The sequence below is a fragment of the Berghia stephanieae genome, unplaced genomic scaffold, assembly GCF_034508935.2.
Source record: "Berghia stephanieae isolate SIO BIC M18660-M18661 unplaced genomic scaffold, UCSD_Bste_1.3 scaffold744, whole genome shotgun sequence".
Classification (NCBI taxonomy): Eukaryota; Metazoa; Mollusca; class Gastropoda; order Nudibranchia; family Aeolidiidae; genus Berghia; species Berghia stephanieae.
The window spans coordinates 1-15,759 of record NW_027629111.1 but is presented as its reverse complement, the minus strand read 5'-3'; the positions used below and the strand labels follow the sequence as shown (position 1 = coordinate 15,759).

General features: G+C 35.1%; 1 protein-coding gene across 1 annotated transcript; it reads right to left on the bottom strand.

Annotated features, from left to right (window-relative positions):
* Positions 1–309: 309 nt before the first annotated feature.
* Positions 310–12,501, bottom strand: LOC144962259 (uncharacterized; the record flags this gene model as incomplete). Its single annotated transcript, XM_078895161.1, has 6 exons — positions 310–746; positions 3,220–3,367; positions 6,303–6,482; positions 8,640–8,796; positions 10,643–10,836; positions 12,316–12,501. Coding segments are annotated over 6 exons (959 nt in total), but the record flags the coding sequence as incomplete, so codon positions are not given.
* Between the last annotated feature and the right edge of the window lie 3,258 nt (positions 12,502–15,759).

Here is a 15,759-nt window from a genome sequence, read left to right as displayed (position 1 = left end):
ATGAAATGATAGGCCTACCCAGAACCCCACCCTGACAGCTACTCGTTCACAATTAGCAAAGAGAAGCAATATGTGTGAAGTGGCTTTCCCAAAGATATTATGTAGAGAAATGTTTGCAATCAATGTCATCTTTTAAAAAAAATTTTTATCATAGGTCATATTCAATGATAAAAAAATATGACTTGACTTTGACAAAAGTTGAACATGGAAATGACATCAATGTCATACTTATTAAGTATGGAGAACTTTTTTACTTACCAATACTCTTCATGTTTTAATTTTCTCAAAGACCAACTTCTGACACAAGGATGCTCAAAATTAAAATTTATTGGAAGTTAAAACAACCAGTTCCACAATCAAAATTAAAACCACATATTTGCAAATTACTTTCATTAAATCGTCTAGTTAAAACTGACATACTCTGTATCAACACACTATACAATATTGAAAGAAACTTTTTCTACAAGAAAAAGCGAGCTCCAATAAAAAAAATGTTGACATGACATCCCGAATTCCAACCCAACCACACACACACAAGATTTAGAGAATATGAATGAAGCAAACAGTCTCACAAGCATAATTATTTACAATAACATTCATTCATTCACTTATGCCACGATAAAACTTATGATAAAAACAATGTAACATTGGTTTAACGAGATGAACTTGAACTTGATCGACTATGACGACGTCTGGCTGGTGACCTCGATCTTCTCCTTGGGGGACTGCGACGTGGGGGTGGAGAACTGGAAAGCAATGACACAAATTAATAAAATGCATGGAACAGTTTAGATTACAATTCACTCCTGGTGTCTATTTTGCCAGTTACAGATTCTTCATACCAGACTGGCAGATTTAACTGAAATTCGGTAAGCTCTCACAGCAGATTTAAATTTTCTTATTATCACAGCTAAATCCTTCCAGTGCACATCAGAGACAAGACAAAAAAAAAACCCCCAAAAATGATAGGAAGGCAAAAGATTAGAAAAATAAAAACTGCATACACAATAACAGTGGCCATATACAAAAGACATGATGTGAATATTACAATCTTTTACTTCGCCACCGCATTAACCATTGATGATAAAACGCTGCTGATACGACGATTGAGTTTTGGCCGACAGTAAAACAATAGTAAAATTCTTCATATGAGTACGAGCAAGAAAGCATAAAACAAGTCAAAACAGTATTGACGACAGGAGAATGTAATAGTGAACAAAATGTGGGGCATTGCAGATGGCAATTATGGCTATGGGAGAAAAATCAATGTGAGTACTTTGACATACAATATGGTATGATAGTGACAAAACGGTTCTTCCTAATATTGTCAAACATAGCTGGTCCTTATTTTAGGAGGAAGGGGACAAATTAAAAAGGTTGAGGCGGACAGTGGGACAAAATATATATGTGATTTTTATTTAAAAATATGGGAGTATTTATATACAAAAGACACTTATAAACACAAGTTCTTTTCTTTTAATTTAATGGATTGACTGATTTCAGTCAATAGACTAAGAATTAATGGGCCTTCATCCAGATCTCCTACTTGAAATTATTTAAATTCGTAATTTTTAGGAGATAAAGATAGTAGTCGCTATAGACTTTATTGTTCAACAATTTACCCTCACAATGATTAAATAACAATCCAAAATCCTTAAAATTTTGTACTCTGGCATCAACTTTTATTTCAATAAGTATAAATGACTTAGAAATGCTCATCAAGTACTGAAATTGGGGCCAAAATTTTGTAATTGTACAAATTTTTCGTAATAGTAGGGAGGACTGCTTAATCCAGTGTGATGAAAATGCTTTTGCAATGTGTTCCTCCAGTGGTAAATGGTTAGCTAGAGTTATTGGGATCAATAAACGAGAACCTAATTATTTGATCAGACAAAAACCTGCTATGTTTGTGACCTCTTTAAAAATAGTAATAAATATATAATGGTTTTGAATACTTTAGCCCTTTAAGGCTACCATGAAAGCCTGAAATAAATATTTGAAAATCCCAACTTGCCACCATACCACATAAAATAGATGAATAAATAATAACACCACTTTAGCCCACTCCCCCCCCCCCCCCCCCCCTTTACCTTTCTCAATTCATGACTCTACATTGTTTTGTTTTTGTTTTTAAGGGTTTTACGGCGCTTGCAACACATTAAGGTCATATCAGCGCCAGTAAAAAGGAAGAAAATGGGATAGTAAAAACTTCTAGAATTACAATTAAAGCACAAAGAAAAGGTAAACAAAGGGGGATTGGTTCAAATAGGGAACAGATGTAGATTCCAAGAGCACACCGTCAAAGTACTTAGTTTAAGATCACCTAAAAGTCTCATCCAGACACAAGCACAGGTCCCAACTAAGAGGAATACACTCAAATGTTTACCAATCATATAATATAATATGAAAACTAAACATAATACAATGCATAACAGAGAGATGATTTAGAAGGAAAAAATATCATCTACCAAAACTATAACTATACATTCGACTGTTTCCCTCCTAGCCAAGGAACTCCGGCAAGGATCAGGACAAAGATAAGTAATCTCATTCCAAGACAATGACAGGAAACAATTGGAAAACGGGTATGGGGGGATAGAAGACACAGCATGTACCTCCCTACTCACTATGGGAGGTCAGGATCCCCACCCAGTGACTCTACATTTGTCCTGATGTTTGAATCACATGAAAAACAAGAGGATAGCAAAGAGAAACCTGACAATAAAATTTGTATGGGCAGTGGCAATCTGTTATGGCGACAGTTTACGATTCAATGACTGAGCAGTCAAGAAAGGGATGACCAAATTCTGAATTTAAACTCTTAAATCCCTCAAATTTTCTTGGCACGGACAAGTACACAAAAAACTTCTGCCAAAAATTCACAGCTACACTTTATTGTATTTTATTGTTGTCAAATTTTCTAACCATGAATCTGTACACTAACACAGCTGCCATCAGTTCACAAAACAAACCATAATTGTGAGGCATGACAGGGATTAAAAAAATCTTGACAAATGACAGTTCAAGTTATCAAAACCAAAATATCAATATTCAAGGCACATCAAACATGTCCGCAAATTTCATAAAGCTGTAAAATAACATACTTAAATTCAGTCAAGAATTCAAAGACAAGCCAATAAAACATATTTAAAGAGACTCCACCATGGAAAGAAAGTTAAGTATCTCAAAATTCACAAATGGAGTAAAATATCAACTCACTTTCGTCGTCTTCTGTTATATCCGGGAGAATTATTCCTCCATCTAGGAGGCCCCCCTCGTCTTGGTGGACTACGTCTTATGGGAGGTCGAGGTGCATTTCTCTGAACATGGACTGCTGCTGCACTAACTTCCTGACCATCAATTTGACCTGTAAGAATAACCAGTAAAATAAAAAAACATGATTAGAGTAAGAGGAATTAATAAATTATAATTAGATTAAGTCTTAAGTTTTAAAATTCTTGTGATCAATTCATTTGAAAAGCTTGTGTCATGAAATCATTTTACCACATGTTGGGAAAGTGATGTTTCTTACACCAAAACACTTCTTTCTAGACTGCAATCAGGACACAACCCCCTGAACCACTACATGAATATTTAAAATAGGAGAGACCGACATGTGTGATTGTGGTGAAGGAGAAGACGCCCACCATATACTCCAGACCTACCCAAAGTATGCAACAGCAAGAGAGGATTTTGGCCTTGTACCACACCTCAGTAGACTAAACTGTATGGGCCACAGAGCTGAGGAAGACAACGGTGTTCCTTCACCAACCAGACATTCAAACATGAAGACTTACTTACTTATCCGAACCAGCGACCACCTGAGCTCTAGCCCTTCGGTCTTGTGCCATGGCGTAGAAGTTAGACGTCTTTTGTAGTTGTTCCAGTGACTAAAAGTGTTTACTGATGCTTGGATTTGTGGGAGGAATGTGCATCTCAATCTTCAAGAGGTTGACATTCAAGCAATGGTGGTACTGTATCATTGGGGTGTTGACATAGGGGGCAGGAGGGGAATGTGTCTTTTCGTAATTTTGCTTGAAGTGATTGTCACGTAGTTATGTTCTTAGTTGAAAGATATGCTTTGAACATGGTCTATGAGTTAATTTAGGCAATCAATGTGTTCAGGAGTGGTCATATGGGAAAACATACGATCACGTGGTGCAGTCAAGACTGTTCCAATTCTGTCTCTTAATTTTTTTGATTCATTTTTCTGCGGTCAAGATACTGGAAAATATGTTGTAAAAGTGTGACCGATCTGTTTTATTGTCTGCATTTGTCATATTCCTTATAAACTTGCAATGTCACCGATCCACTAGATTAGTCTATCTGGTGTTTAAGAATCTTGCTAATGAGATCTTACAATTATGAACCCAGAATATTATCTAAACTCGAGAGCATTGCCGAACGTTTTATGGAGTCTGTAAATACAGTTTATTGAAGATTTGAAGGGTTACCCATGAAACATTAAAGAGAGGTGCCCGCAGTGAGATCTTATTTGAAAGTTCCTAATGTAATTTAGCAGACTTCCGCCAAATTTGTATTTGATCACAGTTATTACTCTTAGGAGTCTACTACAACCCATACCCTGGCATTTTTATGTTCGACTTTGTCGGCAATGATCTCTGTGTAACTTCCGTGCATCGATTTACTTAGATTATCCATCAATTAAATGATTTGTATAATGATTTATTTCTATTCTTGTTGTTTTTACGGGTTAGTCTTTATTTTTGGAAGTTTAGTTGAAGCTTGGAGGTTTTTAACTATTTAAATAGATTTTCAGTCTGTTTCTCTCGAATCTTTCTTTCTATTCAATTAGGAACTGTACGCAGGGATTTTTAATTAATTACACTGTGGTTTCTTTACTGCCAAATTCTGTTGATTTCTACCTCCTTTCAAACAGAAGACATAGAGGGACCTGAAGCAATCTTGTTTCCCTTTTTCGATGTATGAATTAGTAAGAATGTGTCACTTGGGAAACTGGATTGACATTCAACAGAAGTTCATATGAGGTTTGCATGGTAACAAAAATCAACTGATAATTTTTTTCAATTGAATTATTAATTTGCGAACACTTTAACGATGAACAGTTAAATTCTTATTGCAACATCCATAAATATTTTTTTCATTATTTGCATCCCCTTAAATTACATAATCAATGTATGCTGCACCACTTTATTGTTTGGTATTGGATGTTCATATCAATGCTGCTACCTCTAACTTGTTGGTTCCATACAAGAGAAAATTTCCATATATTGGTCCTTTAGGAACATTTGCAGTAGTTACGCAACGTGCAACTTTGTTGGTTTTGGGTTGGGCTCCTCGGTTTCTTCTTTCGTAGAGTTCTGCAACAAAGAGTAAGGAAACGTTTATCATTCACATTTCCTTTCCCCACTAAAGCACTCAATCAATCAGTCTTAAAGAGCAGCTCATAATTATACAACAAGTAAAATGCTAAGGATACAAAATTTTCTCAAGACCATCCACTGATGCATAATTGTTTCACTGTCAAAAAAATAATTTATATCACCATTCGATACAAAGCACATGCTTTTTGCTGAAAGGATAGAAAATTGCACTAATGCCATCGTATAAGCAACTGCAATGGTCTGAAATTGCCATCATACCGAAAATTAGGTGCCTGATCATGAATTTCCACAGCAGACTGCCAAAAATGCATGAATATATACGCAGGACATTTCACATTTCTAACAGTGCAACTATGTGGTCTTATGGTATGACACTCGCATTCAGACCAGAAAGTCCTGGGTTTGGATCTCTCTCCGAGCAATGCCAGGAGGCGCTTAAGACCTGACATTTTCCTTCCATTTCGTCAAGTCCTGGATTTCTGCCTTTTTTACCATCATGTTGTTGTGGGCCTTTCTTTTCCTCTTGGGTCTCATCCTAATGTCACTACACAATTGTTCTTTTTTCCCTCTACACAAAACATACCTAAACCAATTCCATCTTTTCCTTCTCACCAATGCAACTTTCTCTGCCTCTACCGATTCCAGGCTACTCTCAATCCTTACATATTAATGCCACTGTCATTCAATATTCTCCTGGAGCATTTATTTTGGTAGGCATCCAGTTTTCTTTCTTCATATGTCAGCTTCCATGTCTCAGAGCCACATAAGAGTACAGAAGACTTATTGTGAAATATGGAGGTTATTTAAAAAATGAAGTCTCATCAGAGAAAAAAAAAGGGGGGGTTATAAATTGGATCACCTAATGAAAACAAGAACTTTCAAAACGAAATTTCACATGAGTTGAAAAAAAATTGTAATTAATTGGTTAACACATACTCATTTCTCTGCTTTCTATCTCTTCCACGGCTACGACTGTGACTGCTATCACTGCTTGATGACCGACTTGAACTAGAACTACCAGAACGAGAGTCACTGTTAGAGCTTGAGCTGCCAGATGATGAACTACCAGTTGATGAAGATGAAGAACTTCTTGAACCACTTCGAGATCTTGATGATCTAAAAGATAAACATAAAACAAAAACAATGAAATTTAAAATTTAACTTTTATATCAAATAAAAAAAAAAAATCATGTTCATGCATTATGAATGATGCCGGAAAAGGATTTTGACAGATACAATTGAATTTGTTCATACTTGTTTTAAAATACAAAAAGTGACTGCCAAAGTGTTTCCCTCTAATAATTGCTATATTTAATATACTACAGCAATTTGCATAACATGGTCAAGGAAGAGATTTTGTTTGTGTGTTTGTTTTTAAGGGTTTTACGGTGCTTGCAACACAATAAGGTCATATCAGTGCCAGTAAAAAGGAAGAAAATGGGATAGTAAAAACTTCTAGAATTACAATTAAAGCACCAAGAAAAGGTAAGACAAAGGGGAATTTGATCAAATAGGAAACAGATGTAGATTCCAAGATCACACTATCAAGTACTTAGTTTGAGGTCACCTAAAAGTCTCATCCAGACACAAGCATAGGTCCCAACTAAGAGGGTTACACTCAAATGATTACTAACCATATATAATATGTAAACAAAACAATACAGGGCATAACAGAGAGATGATTTACAAGACAAAAAATATCATCTCCCAAAACATTTGACTGTTTCCCTCCCAGCTGGGTATCTGGCCAAGACCTAGACAAAACCAAGTTATCTCATTCCAAGACAAAGACAGAAAGCATGTTGGAAACAGATATAAGGGGATAAAAGACAAAGTTAGTTCCTCCCTGCGCACCATGGGAGGTAAGGAACCTCACCCAGGAAGAGATTTTGGCTCATCGTAATTGTAAATGTTCTTGAAATGATAACTTCAGCTTACAATGCTTTAAAATTTTGGGTACATAGTCAAAATGTGGTTTTCTTTTCTTAAAAAAAAAAGTTATGAACTATCTAATTGTTTGTATGACTGCACTAACTCTATGTGCCCAAGATGACCACATCCTTTATGTAATGTTCTGTGTGTTCACGATCATTTTGAAAAATCCAGTGCCTATTTAATCACCACCCACTCTGTCACTAAAGGATACATGTAGTTCAGTTGATAGAGCACCTGCCTAACAAGCAAACTAACTGATATTGATCCAGGGTGTAATAGAGATTTTTCATGACCCATGTCAACTCAGCTGTTTGGATAATTGGGTATGAGATCTGGCAGAAAGATGCTTAAGACTAACATTAGATCCAAAGGGAAGCCAGCAATTGCAATTATTGCCATTGTCTGTTCAATGCTTCGAAACTCGAATAAACTCCAGCTCTATAAAACCACTACACAATATGTAGTATATAACAAATATGTTACGATGTGTATGACTTTTTTTGTGACAATTTGATCCAAAGTGTTTATGCTTTCAGCTGATGTAAACAAATAATCCAATGGAATTTTTGTGCTGAGTAGAGTGTATTTATTTCTTATGCAACCAATCACTCCTCTACGTGTATTCGTAAATGAGCTAACTTCCTAGTGGCCTCAACTTCCCATGCTGATAATTGTTTTTTACCACGTGTGAAAGCTGGTATTTTAAGTTCTGCACACATCAGCCCAATGCCTTCATGTACATTAAAACCCCTATCTGCTAAAACTAAATCGCCCTCTTCTAAATGAGATAGAAATCCTGTATTTTCAACAACATGTTTATCTGAAGTTCTCCCACACCATCCTTGAGATATGAAGCTTACAACTCCTTGCGGTGTAATCCCAATTAAGTATTTGATTGTGTTGGTACCTTTGTAATTAGAATACGTTTCGGCCCTCGCTTTAAAATTATTAGGATGTTCTATGAAGATTTCAAAGCAATCTATGATCACTGTAACTCGTCTACCAAAATACTTTACAAATTCTAGGGCATGGTTCTTTTCAAATTTTCTCTCTTTGGCCAATGGATCAAAAATTGCATATTATAGTACATTACATTTAATACACGAAGAAATATTCGTGATACAGTAGTTTGATCTATATTAAAAATGTCCCCTAGAAATCTATTTATTATTCCTAATCGCAGTTTCATAAGAACAAGAAGTATTTCTTGAAATTTTGTTAAAGCATTCCTTTTGTTATTAAGAGCTGGAGCAAGAAAAGTTGTTAGACATAGTAAGTGGTTCCAACATGGTAAACCAGTATAAAATGTTGTTTCATCATCATTATCTTTAAATCTACATTCATCGAATGTAACTTTCTGCAGTATTTTGCGAGTTTCTACAAGGTCTTTGATGGTGTCCTCGGGTGTTTTCTGCTCAGCATCAAGATCAGAACTTGAAATGTCTGTCTGTACAGCAACATCTTTTTTTAATGGTCCTAGACTATCTTCACAATCCTGTAAAAGAAATACCAAGATAAAGTTAATATATAGAACAAATAGTACATTATTGACCTACTACCTATCGTGTCTATCGTGTCAATCTGGTATTTATTATTATGTCGGAATAAACAAGAAGAAAAATTGAACTGACCAGAACTGGTAATTTTAATTTTAATATTTTTAGTTCAAAGAAAACTTAAGCCCCATTTCCTCAAATACGCAAGTAATTCATTTTACAGATCAAAATAATTGTTAAAAAAGTTTTTCTATGACTTCAAAAGCAATAGTGCCTGAACATTATGATGAATTGCAAAATGGTTTGGCATATTTATGTGGAAATCTTTTTTTTTTTTTTAAATAGGATTGGGGATCAACATTGCTCATACAGCAAATGTTAAATATTTATCATCGAGCACAGAATTACTGGCAAACCTAAAAATTCTAAAACTATTTATTTACAAACTCATGTACGAGTAACATGCAAATCTTTTAAAAAATAAATGTAATTCTATAACTGTGGAATCAAACTATGTATGCTCAGAAAATCTGCTGTACTGTAATGCTCGGGCAATAATTGGAAAACTTAACCATAATATTTTACATTTCTGGGAATGTTTGGTTTTTCTTTTTTATTCCATATAATCTATTAAATTTTTTTTTAATTTGTTGCACGCGTGTGCATTTTGTACATACATAGGGAATACATGCTTCTGTAAAAAATGTTCGATTGGTCAGTCTGCTTTGTGCAGATTGCCTTTTACTATAATATATTCGTTTAGCTTAAAAAACGGCATAATTTAAGGTTAATAAAACATTTCCTCCACATCTCAAATCAATAATTGAGGAATAAATCAATATGGGTGAACTCATTTAATTCTATCTCATCAGAACACTTTGTCACTCAGCCATAGCTCAGTTTGTGGCGCTGCACTGCGGCAATACCTTGGTTATTTCAGTCTCCCTTTAGAAAAGACACCAAAGACAAATTTCCCCAATAGGTGAATAAAGAGAATTTATATTTTTATTATTTGTTATGCTATTGTCAAAGACAAAAACCTTCAGAATTTTCAAATTTTGTATGAACTGACCTAAAAGGCAACCTATCCATAGCATAGAAGGACATGCTGACAATATGTACTAATTTCATTGCCCTCAAATTAAATTGATCTTCCGATTTTTAAAAATTGTCATTGCCCATTCATTCAATAAAACAAAATTAATCAACATAATAAAGACAAAGCTTTTGATTCAAATGAAGTGATATTGTTTGTTCAGTTATTTATTTCCTCTGTAGTTAAACGTCTTGAAACTCAACTCGATGTCAGTCCTTGCACCAACAATTTGGACAAACTTTGACTTCATTACTGGCTCACCGGACAGGCACTCCTTACATACATTATGAGCAAATGAAGTCACTTGATATTGCTCTATCCCCCTTTGTCTTATGACTTTGCAATATGAAATATGATTTTATGGCCTTTGTCTATAGTTATATGCATAGATCTACAATCTTTTCACTCTCTATTCAACTTCCTTTTAACTGGCAATGCAATGACTTTGTAATGAATGGCACAAACTAAAAAAAATAGGCACAAACGTTGCCAACCTCACTTTTCACCCGAAAAATTGCTTGATTTGGACCTACTAAATTTCCTATGAGAATGAGATCTGCTTTTATATCGCGCATGCAATATCCACCCAAAGCGCTCTACAAGATGTCCCAAGCCAACAGAAACATTAACATGTAGGAAGAGATATCATGCCTATATAAATATTTTTTAACAGATACACATAATTATATATATATTTTATTATAAATATATAAATATATATTTTAAACAGATACAATCAATACACTTACATGGTCAATGATTGAGCTAGTTTCTCCAATTGTTGATTGTTCAACTAGAGCTGTTGCTGACTGCAATAATTCTTTGCGTTTTTTCCTTTCTTTAAGACGCGAGTAATGGTCTGTTTTTTTCTCTGCCCCATGTCCAAGCTTTAACGTTGGAACCCAATCAGGATCAGTTTCATCAAGCAGTGATGCTGGCCTTCCTGAAAAGGCAAAAAATTTGATTGTTGAAAGCTATCACGTCATTTCTAGCCTATTACAATCCTTAAGCTTTCATATAAATTTAATTCACACCTTGTCAAATTAGAACAATTATATAGAGCAATTTCCATTAAATGAAAATTTGTTCAAAGCGCTTTACAAGGGGTTCCTAGCCAACAGCAATACTTTACATGCAGGTCGAGACATGACGCTTGTTAGGCGATATTACCTTTTTTTTATTGGAAAGAGACAATGCTGTTAAAGCCAGTTATTCAATTTATGCCCGAGTATGGTGAGAAAATGTGAATAAACATCCTTTTCCAACGACCCAACTATGCACCGCTCAGAACGGGTCTGGAACCCTAATCCTTCCAAAATGATGGTGATAACTATAGTCTACCACACAGCCACGATGAAAGTATTCTTGTTATATTTGGGAGAAATTCAGATGAAGGCCCTAATTCAAGGACGACAAGAAACATTATACTAAATTGCTCACCTTGAGTTAAAATTAATTTCTATGAAAATTATGAAAAGTCATTTTAGTGGCTTGATAGAGGTCAATTGTATCTTTCTTTGGATTAAAATTTAAAATAATAATATTTCTTTTTGTCAGTAAAAACAAATCATTACTATCATACTATCATTATAAACCGACACCGGCAATCACTAAGCAACGTGTTAAACTTCAGTCAAAAACTAGCTTTTACATGGCCAACGGCGGTGTAGAAAAGCAGTTTGTTAGTGTTACAATACATCACCAACGGAGGCACAGAAAAACTTAAGAAAAACGCAACCTTACTTTTAATATTAATGGTTTTCTTTAAATGGAAAACATGTTTTAAAAATGCACAATAAAATAATCAGATGACAAAGCATAAGTTATAAACTGGAACATTATAATTATAATTCTAAAATGAATGACCAGAACAACAGTGAAAGACTTCCTCATCTCATAAAAGCCAAAGCTCGAAACGAAAGTAGCCCTATCACTATCACTGGGGCATTTGGATTTGATTAAGATTAAGTCGACGAGAAAAGGCATGAAAAATTCATGATCCCATCTGATAACTCAATACAATAAATAAAAGATCATCAATCCGGGCCAAGTAAATTTATGTCTGACATGAGTATGAGTATGAGTGAGATGATTTCTTCTACTTCGGACTTTCGCATAGAAAAGTCACATCGGTGAAAAATCTCTCCGTAGATTTTGTTAGACCACCGAGTTTGAAATTTTTGATTTGATTTCTCTTCCGTGAAAAAGAAAAAACACCTATTTACTAATCATAAACTTGTAACGTCAGAAATCAAGGCAAGGACCTTGGTCGGTTGCCGCCAACTCTGTGACTGATGCTATGGCCGACAATGGCTACATGATGATGTTGGAGCGAAGTAAACTTGCTTTGTTCACAATAATTAAAATTAATTCATATTGTATATATACTATTTAAGATTTTAATTTATCCATCAATTCTTACCTTTAACAAAATGATCACTGCAAACTCGGTGGCTGCTAGTTAGATTTGAGCCATCGCCAAATCCCTTTCTTCTGATCGCTGCAAGCCATAACCGCTGTCTCCGCTGGGTTAAATTTATTATTTTGGGTCCTTCTCTTCCTAATGGATGGTATCCTGAACATTTTGGCTCCACCTCGACCCTGTCGTCTAGTGCACCCGATAATTATGCAGTTATTTGGCATTTTTTCACGTTTGAAAAATTGGACAAGAGCTTGTCTCACATCAATGTTTACAAGCCAGCCGAGCAGGGTTCCGATATTTTCAACAATGCCAGGGAAGACTCAAAAATGCCAAACACTTCAAAGATGCCAAAGTCTGTTACTTCCACCCCTAAAAAACACTCACTTTTGATAGACAATTACTATCATCCTGGTGGTTGCGATGTTTTCTTTTCTGTTTTTTTTTTTTTTTTTTGATATACTAAATTCCTGTTGGGGTAATTATTATACTGACTACTAAGTGAGATGCTAAACCACTACACACGGTTGGATTTTAAATGAAAAAGAAATGTGAAGATGTTTGTTTTACGCGTTTTAGAAATAATAAGAAAAGGTGTCATTTGAAATTTAATATACAAAAAAGAAAATCCAAATGAAAATGCAAAGCAAATGATTTTCTAATGCCAAACGGGTTTTCAAAATGCCAGATTTTTGGAATCTGGCATTTAAAATGCCAAACTGGCAACCCTGCAGCCGAGTTCTTTTGCCATCCGGAACTAAAGTAGGTCATTGCGTGACGTCATCAGCATTCTATCTATAGTCAAAAAAGAGCACAAGTACAAGGCACAGTCACAACTTTGTCGAAGTCGAAACTGCGTTTACATGAAAGTCTGAAAGAAAGTTATGAAGAATAATTAGTATGACTACTAAGTAATAAAAACAAAATACTATAATTTAATATCTTACCTTTCATTTAATTCCTGCAAATGCGAAAAAAAAGTCCTTAAAAGTAAAGTCAAACGTTTAGTAGACAGGTTGATTTTAGACCCTCGCAAACTTTTTCCAGGAAATCGAAACTAGAACAATCGGAACTGCTATTACTAAACTCTTATTTGATTTGCTGAAATCAGCCAATCAAATAAAGCATTTCAAAAGTTGACACGAGAATGACCTGCTCATGTGCCCGTGGGTTGTGTGTGAAAATAAGATCAAAATATGTGTATAGAGCAGTAAAATTAGGTGCCCCAAACGTAAACAAAGGTCTAGAAGCACATGGCAAACCACATGTTCCTGTCTTGACAGCTCACGTTCCAATGTAAATTATAGAAAAAATAACCTTAAAATTTGGCTGTTAGGTGGCAAAAGAAACACATATTCATAAATACTCGATCATGCATCAAATAATGTCTAGATATGGATATTCTATGGAACAAAAGGTAAAATTTATCAAAAGTTACAGTCTATCTATTTTTAGACCAGAGCAAATTATTGCGCTGGTGTGAACAAGACGAGAATTATTCGGAGCCTGGTTTTCATAATAATTTAGCCTTATATTATTATTTCTGCAACTGTTCGATTTTATGTAAACATATTTTCAATACTGAAAGTGTATTGCCTACAACTCAAACTACAAAATTGTGAGACCTATATTGTGCGTAAATTATTCCGGTCCCTAACGAAAATCACTAGCAACTTGTTATTGTTTACGTTTGGGGCACCTAATTTTACTGCTCTATAATGGGCTATAGAGCAGTAAAGTTAGGTGCCCCAAACGTAAACAATAACAAGTTGCTAGTGATTTCCGTTAGGGACCGGAATAATTTACGCACAATATAGGTCTCACAATTTTGTAGTTTGAGTTGTAGGCAATACACTTTCAGTATTGAAAATATGTTTACATAAAATCGAACAGTTGCAGAAATAATAATATAAGGCTAAATTATTATGAAAATCAGGCTCCGAATAATTCTCGTTTTGTTCACACCAGCGCATAATTTGCTCTGGTCTAAAAATAGATAGACTGTAACTTTTGATAAATTTTAGAAAATTTTACCTTTTGTTCCATAAAATATCCATATCTAGACATTATTTGATGCATGATCGAGTATTTATGAATATGTGTTTCTTTTGCCACCTAACAGCCAACTTTTAAAGGTTATTTTTTTCTATTATTTACATTGGAACGTGAGCTGTCAAGACAGGATCATGTGGTTTGCCACGTGCTTCTCGACCTTTGTTTACGTTTGGGGCACCTAACTTTACTGCTCTATACACACTAGGGAGGGCATCCGGGTCACCAAAAGGTCACCGAAGCTTTAGGTTTTGAGAAGTCAGGTCATCGACGACTGAGAACTTCCCGACCTCCACTTAGTTCTCGATGCTTTTCTCGTCTCGAGAATCTTGGCGAGTCTCGAGACTATACTGCGCGAGCGACGCACGCGTTACTAACAATGTGTACTATCTGCATTGTTCACCCCCTCTCTCGTCGGCGATGATTCCAGCGAAGCTCGAGACTTTTTTGCGTCTCGATGCTTTTTTGAGTCTCGAGACTCAAAAAAGTCTCGAGCATCGCTCTAGTCATCGGTGCTTTCATTCAATACCTAGTCATTGGTATTGGGTATTGACGTAATATCATATTTTAAACAGCTAACAAAACACAAACGTCGTAAATAGATCAAAATGGTTATAGGTATCAATGTTTATTATTATACAAAGTGAATTTATTTAATGTATTTTAAGTTTTAATACAAAAAAAGCCATCCAAAGCTCAGTTGAAGTGCTACTTCTCGGGAATTCCCGACTTTTCCTTGGTCATCGAGTTCGGGAAGTTTTGAGTGTTGGTGGCCGATGACTTGAGGTATCATCGAGACTTCCGCTCGACACTAATACACACGTTACCAATGAAGTGGACAAAATGAGGTCTTCGTTTTATTTCCACTTCAGGTCCTCATTCTATACATTACATAGGCCATAGAGGTCTTTAAAAAATGAGGTCCAAAATGTTGGACCTCTATTTGAAAATGTCCTCATTGTTAGGCTTGTGTAACCTGTGGATGTCCTCATTTTGACGCCTTTACAAGAGCACACACACACACACCTAAAAAACACATACTCAAATACTTCCAGTTTTCATATTTTTATAAGATATTTTGGGGGGAAAAAAAAGTAGTGTGTAATACAGTGCTGGGCAAAGCAGACAGAAAATACAATTTTAAAAAACTACTCCTTCAAATAAGGCCAGGCAATTTTTTTATCATATAATGCAGTTATGAGGATGCCAAGTGAAATTTGTTTTAACTTTTGCCTCGCCCGGATTAACCTGCCTGCGTATGTTGATAGAGAAAATAGATAATAAGTATTAAATACCAGTTACATACTTAATTACAATAAGGGTATCGGATATCACCACCATCACCAATAAATTAAAACCTGGCGTTGTAGCTGATGCCAATTATTTACATATGTA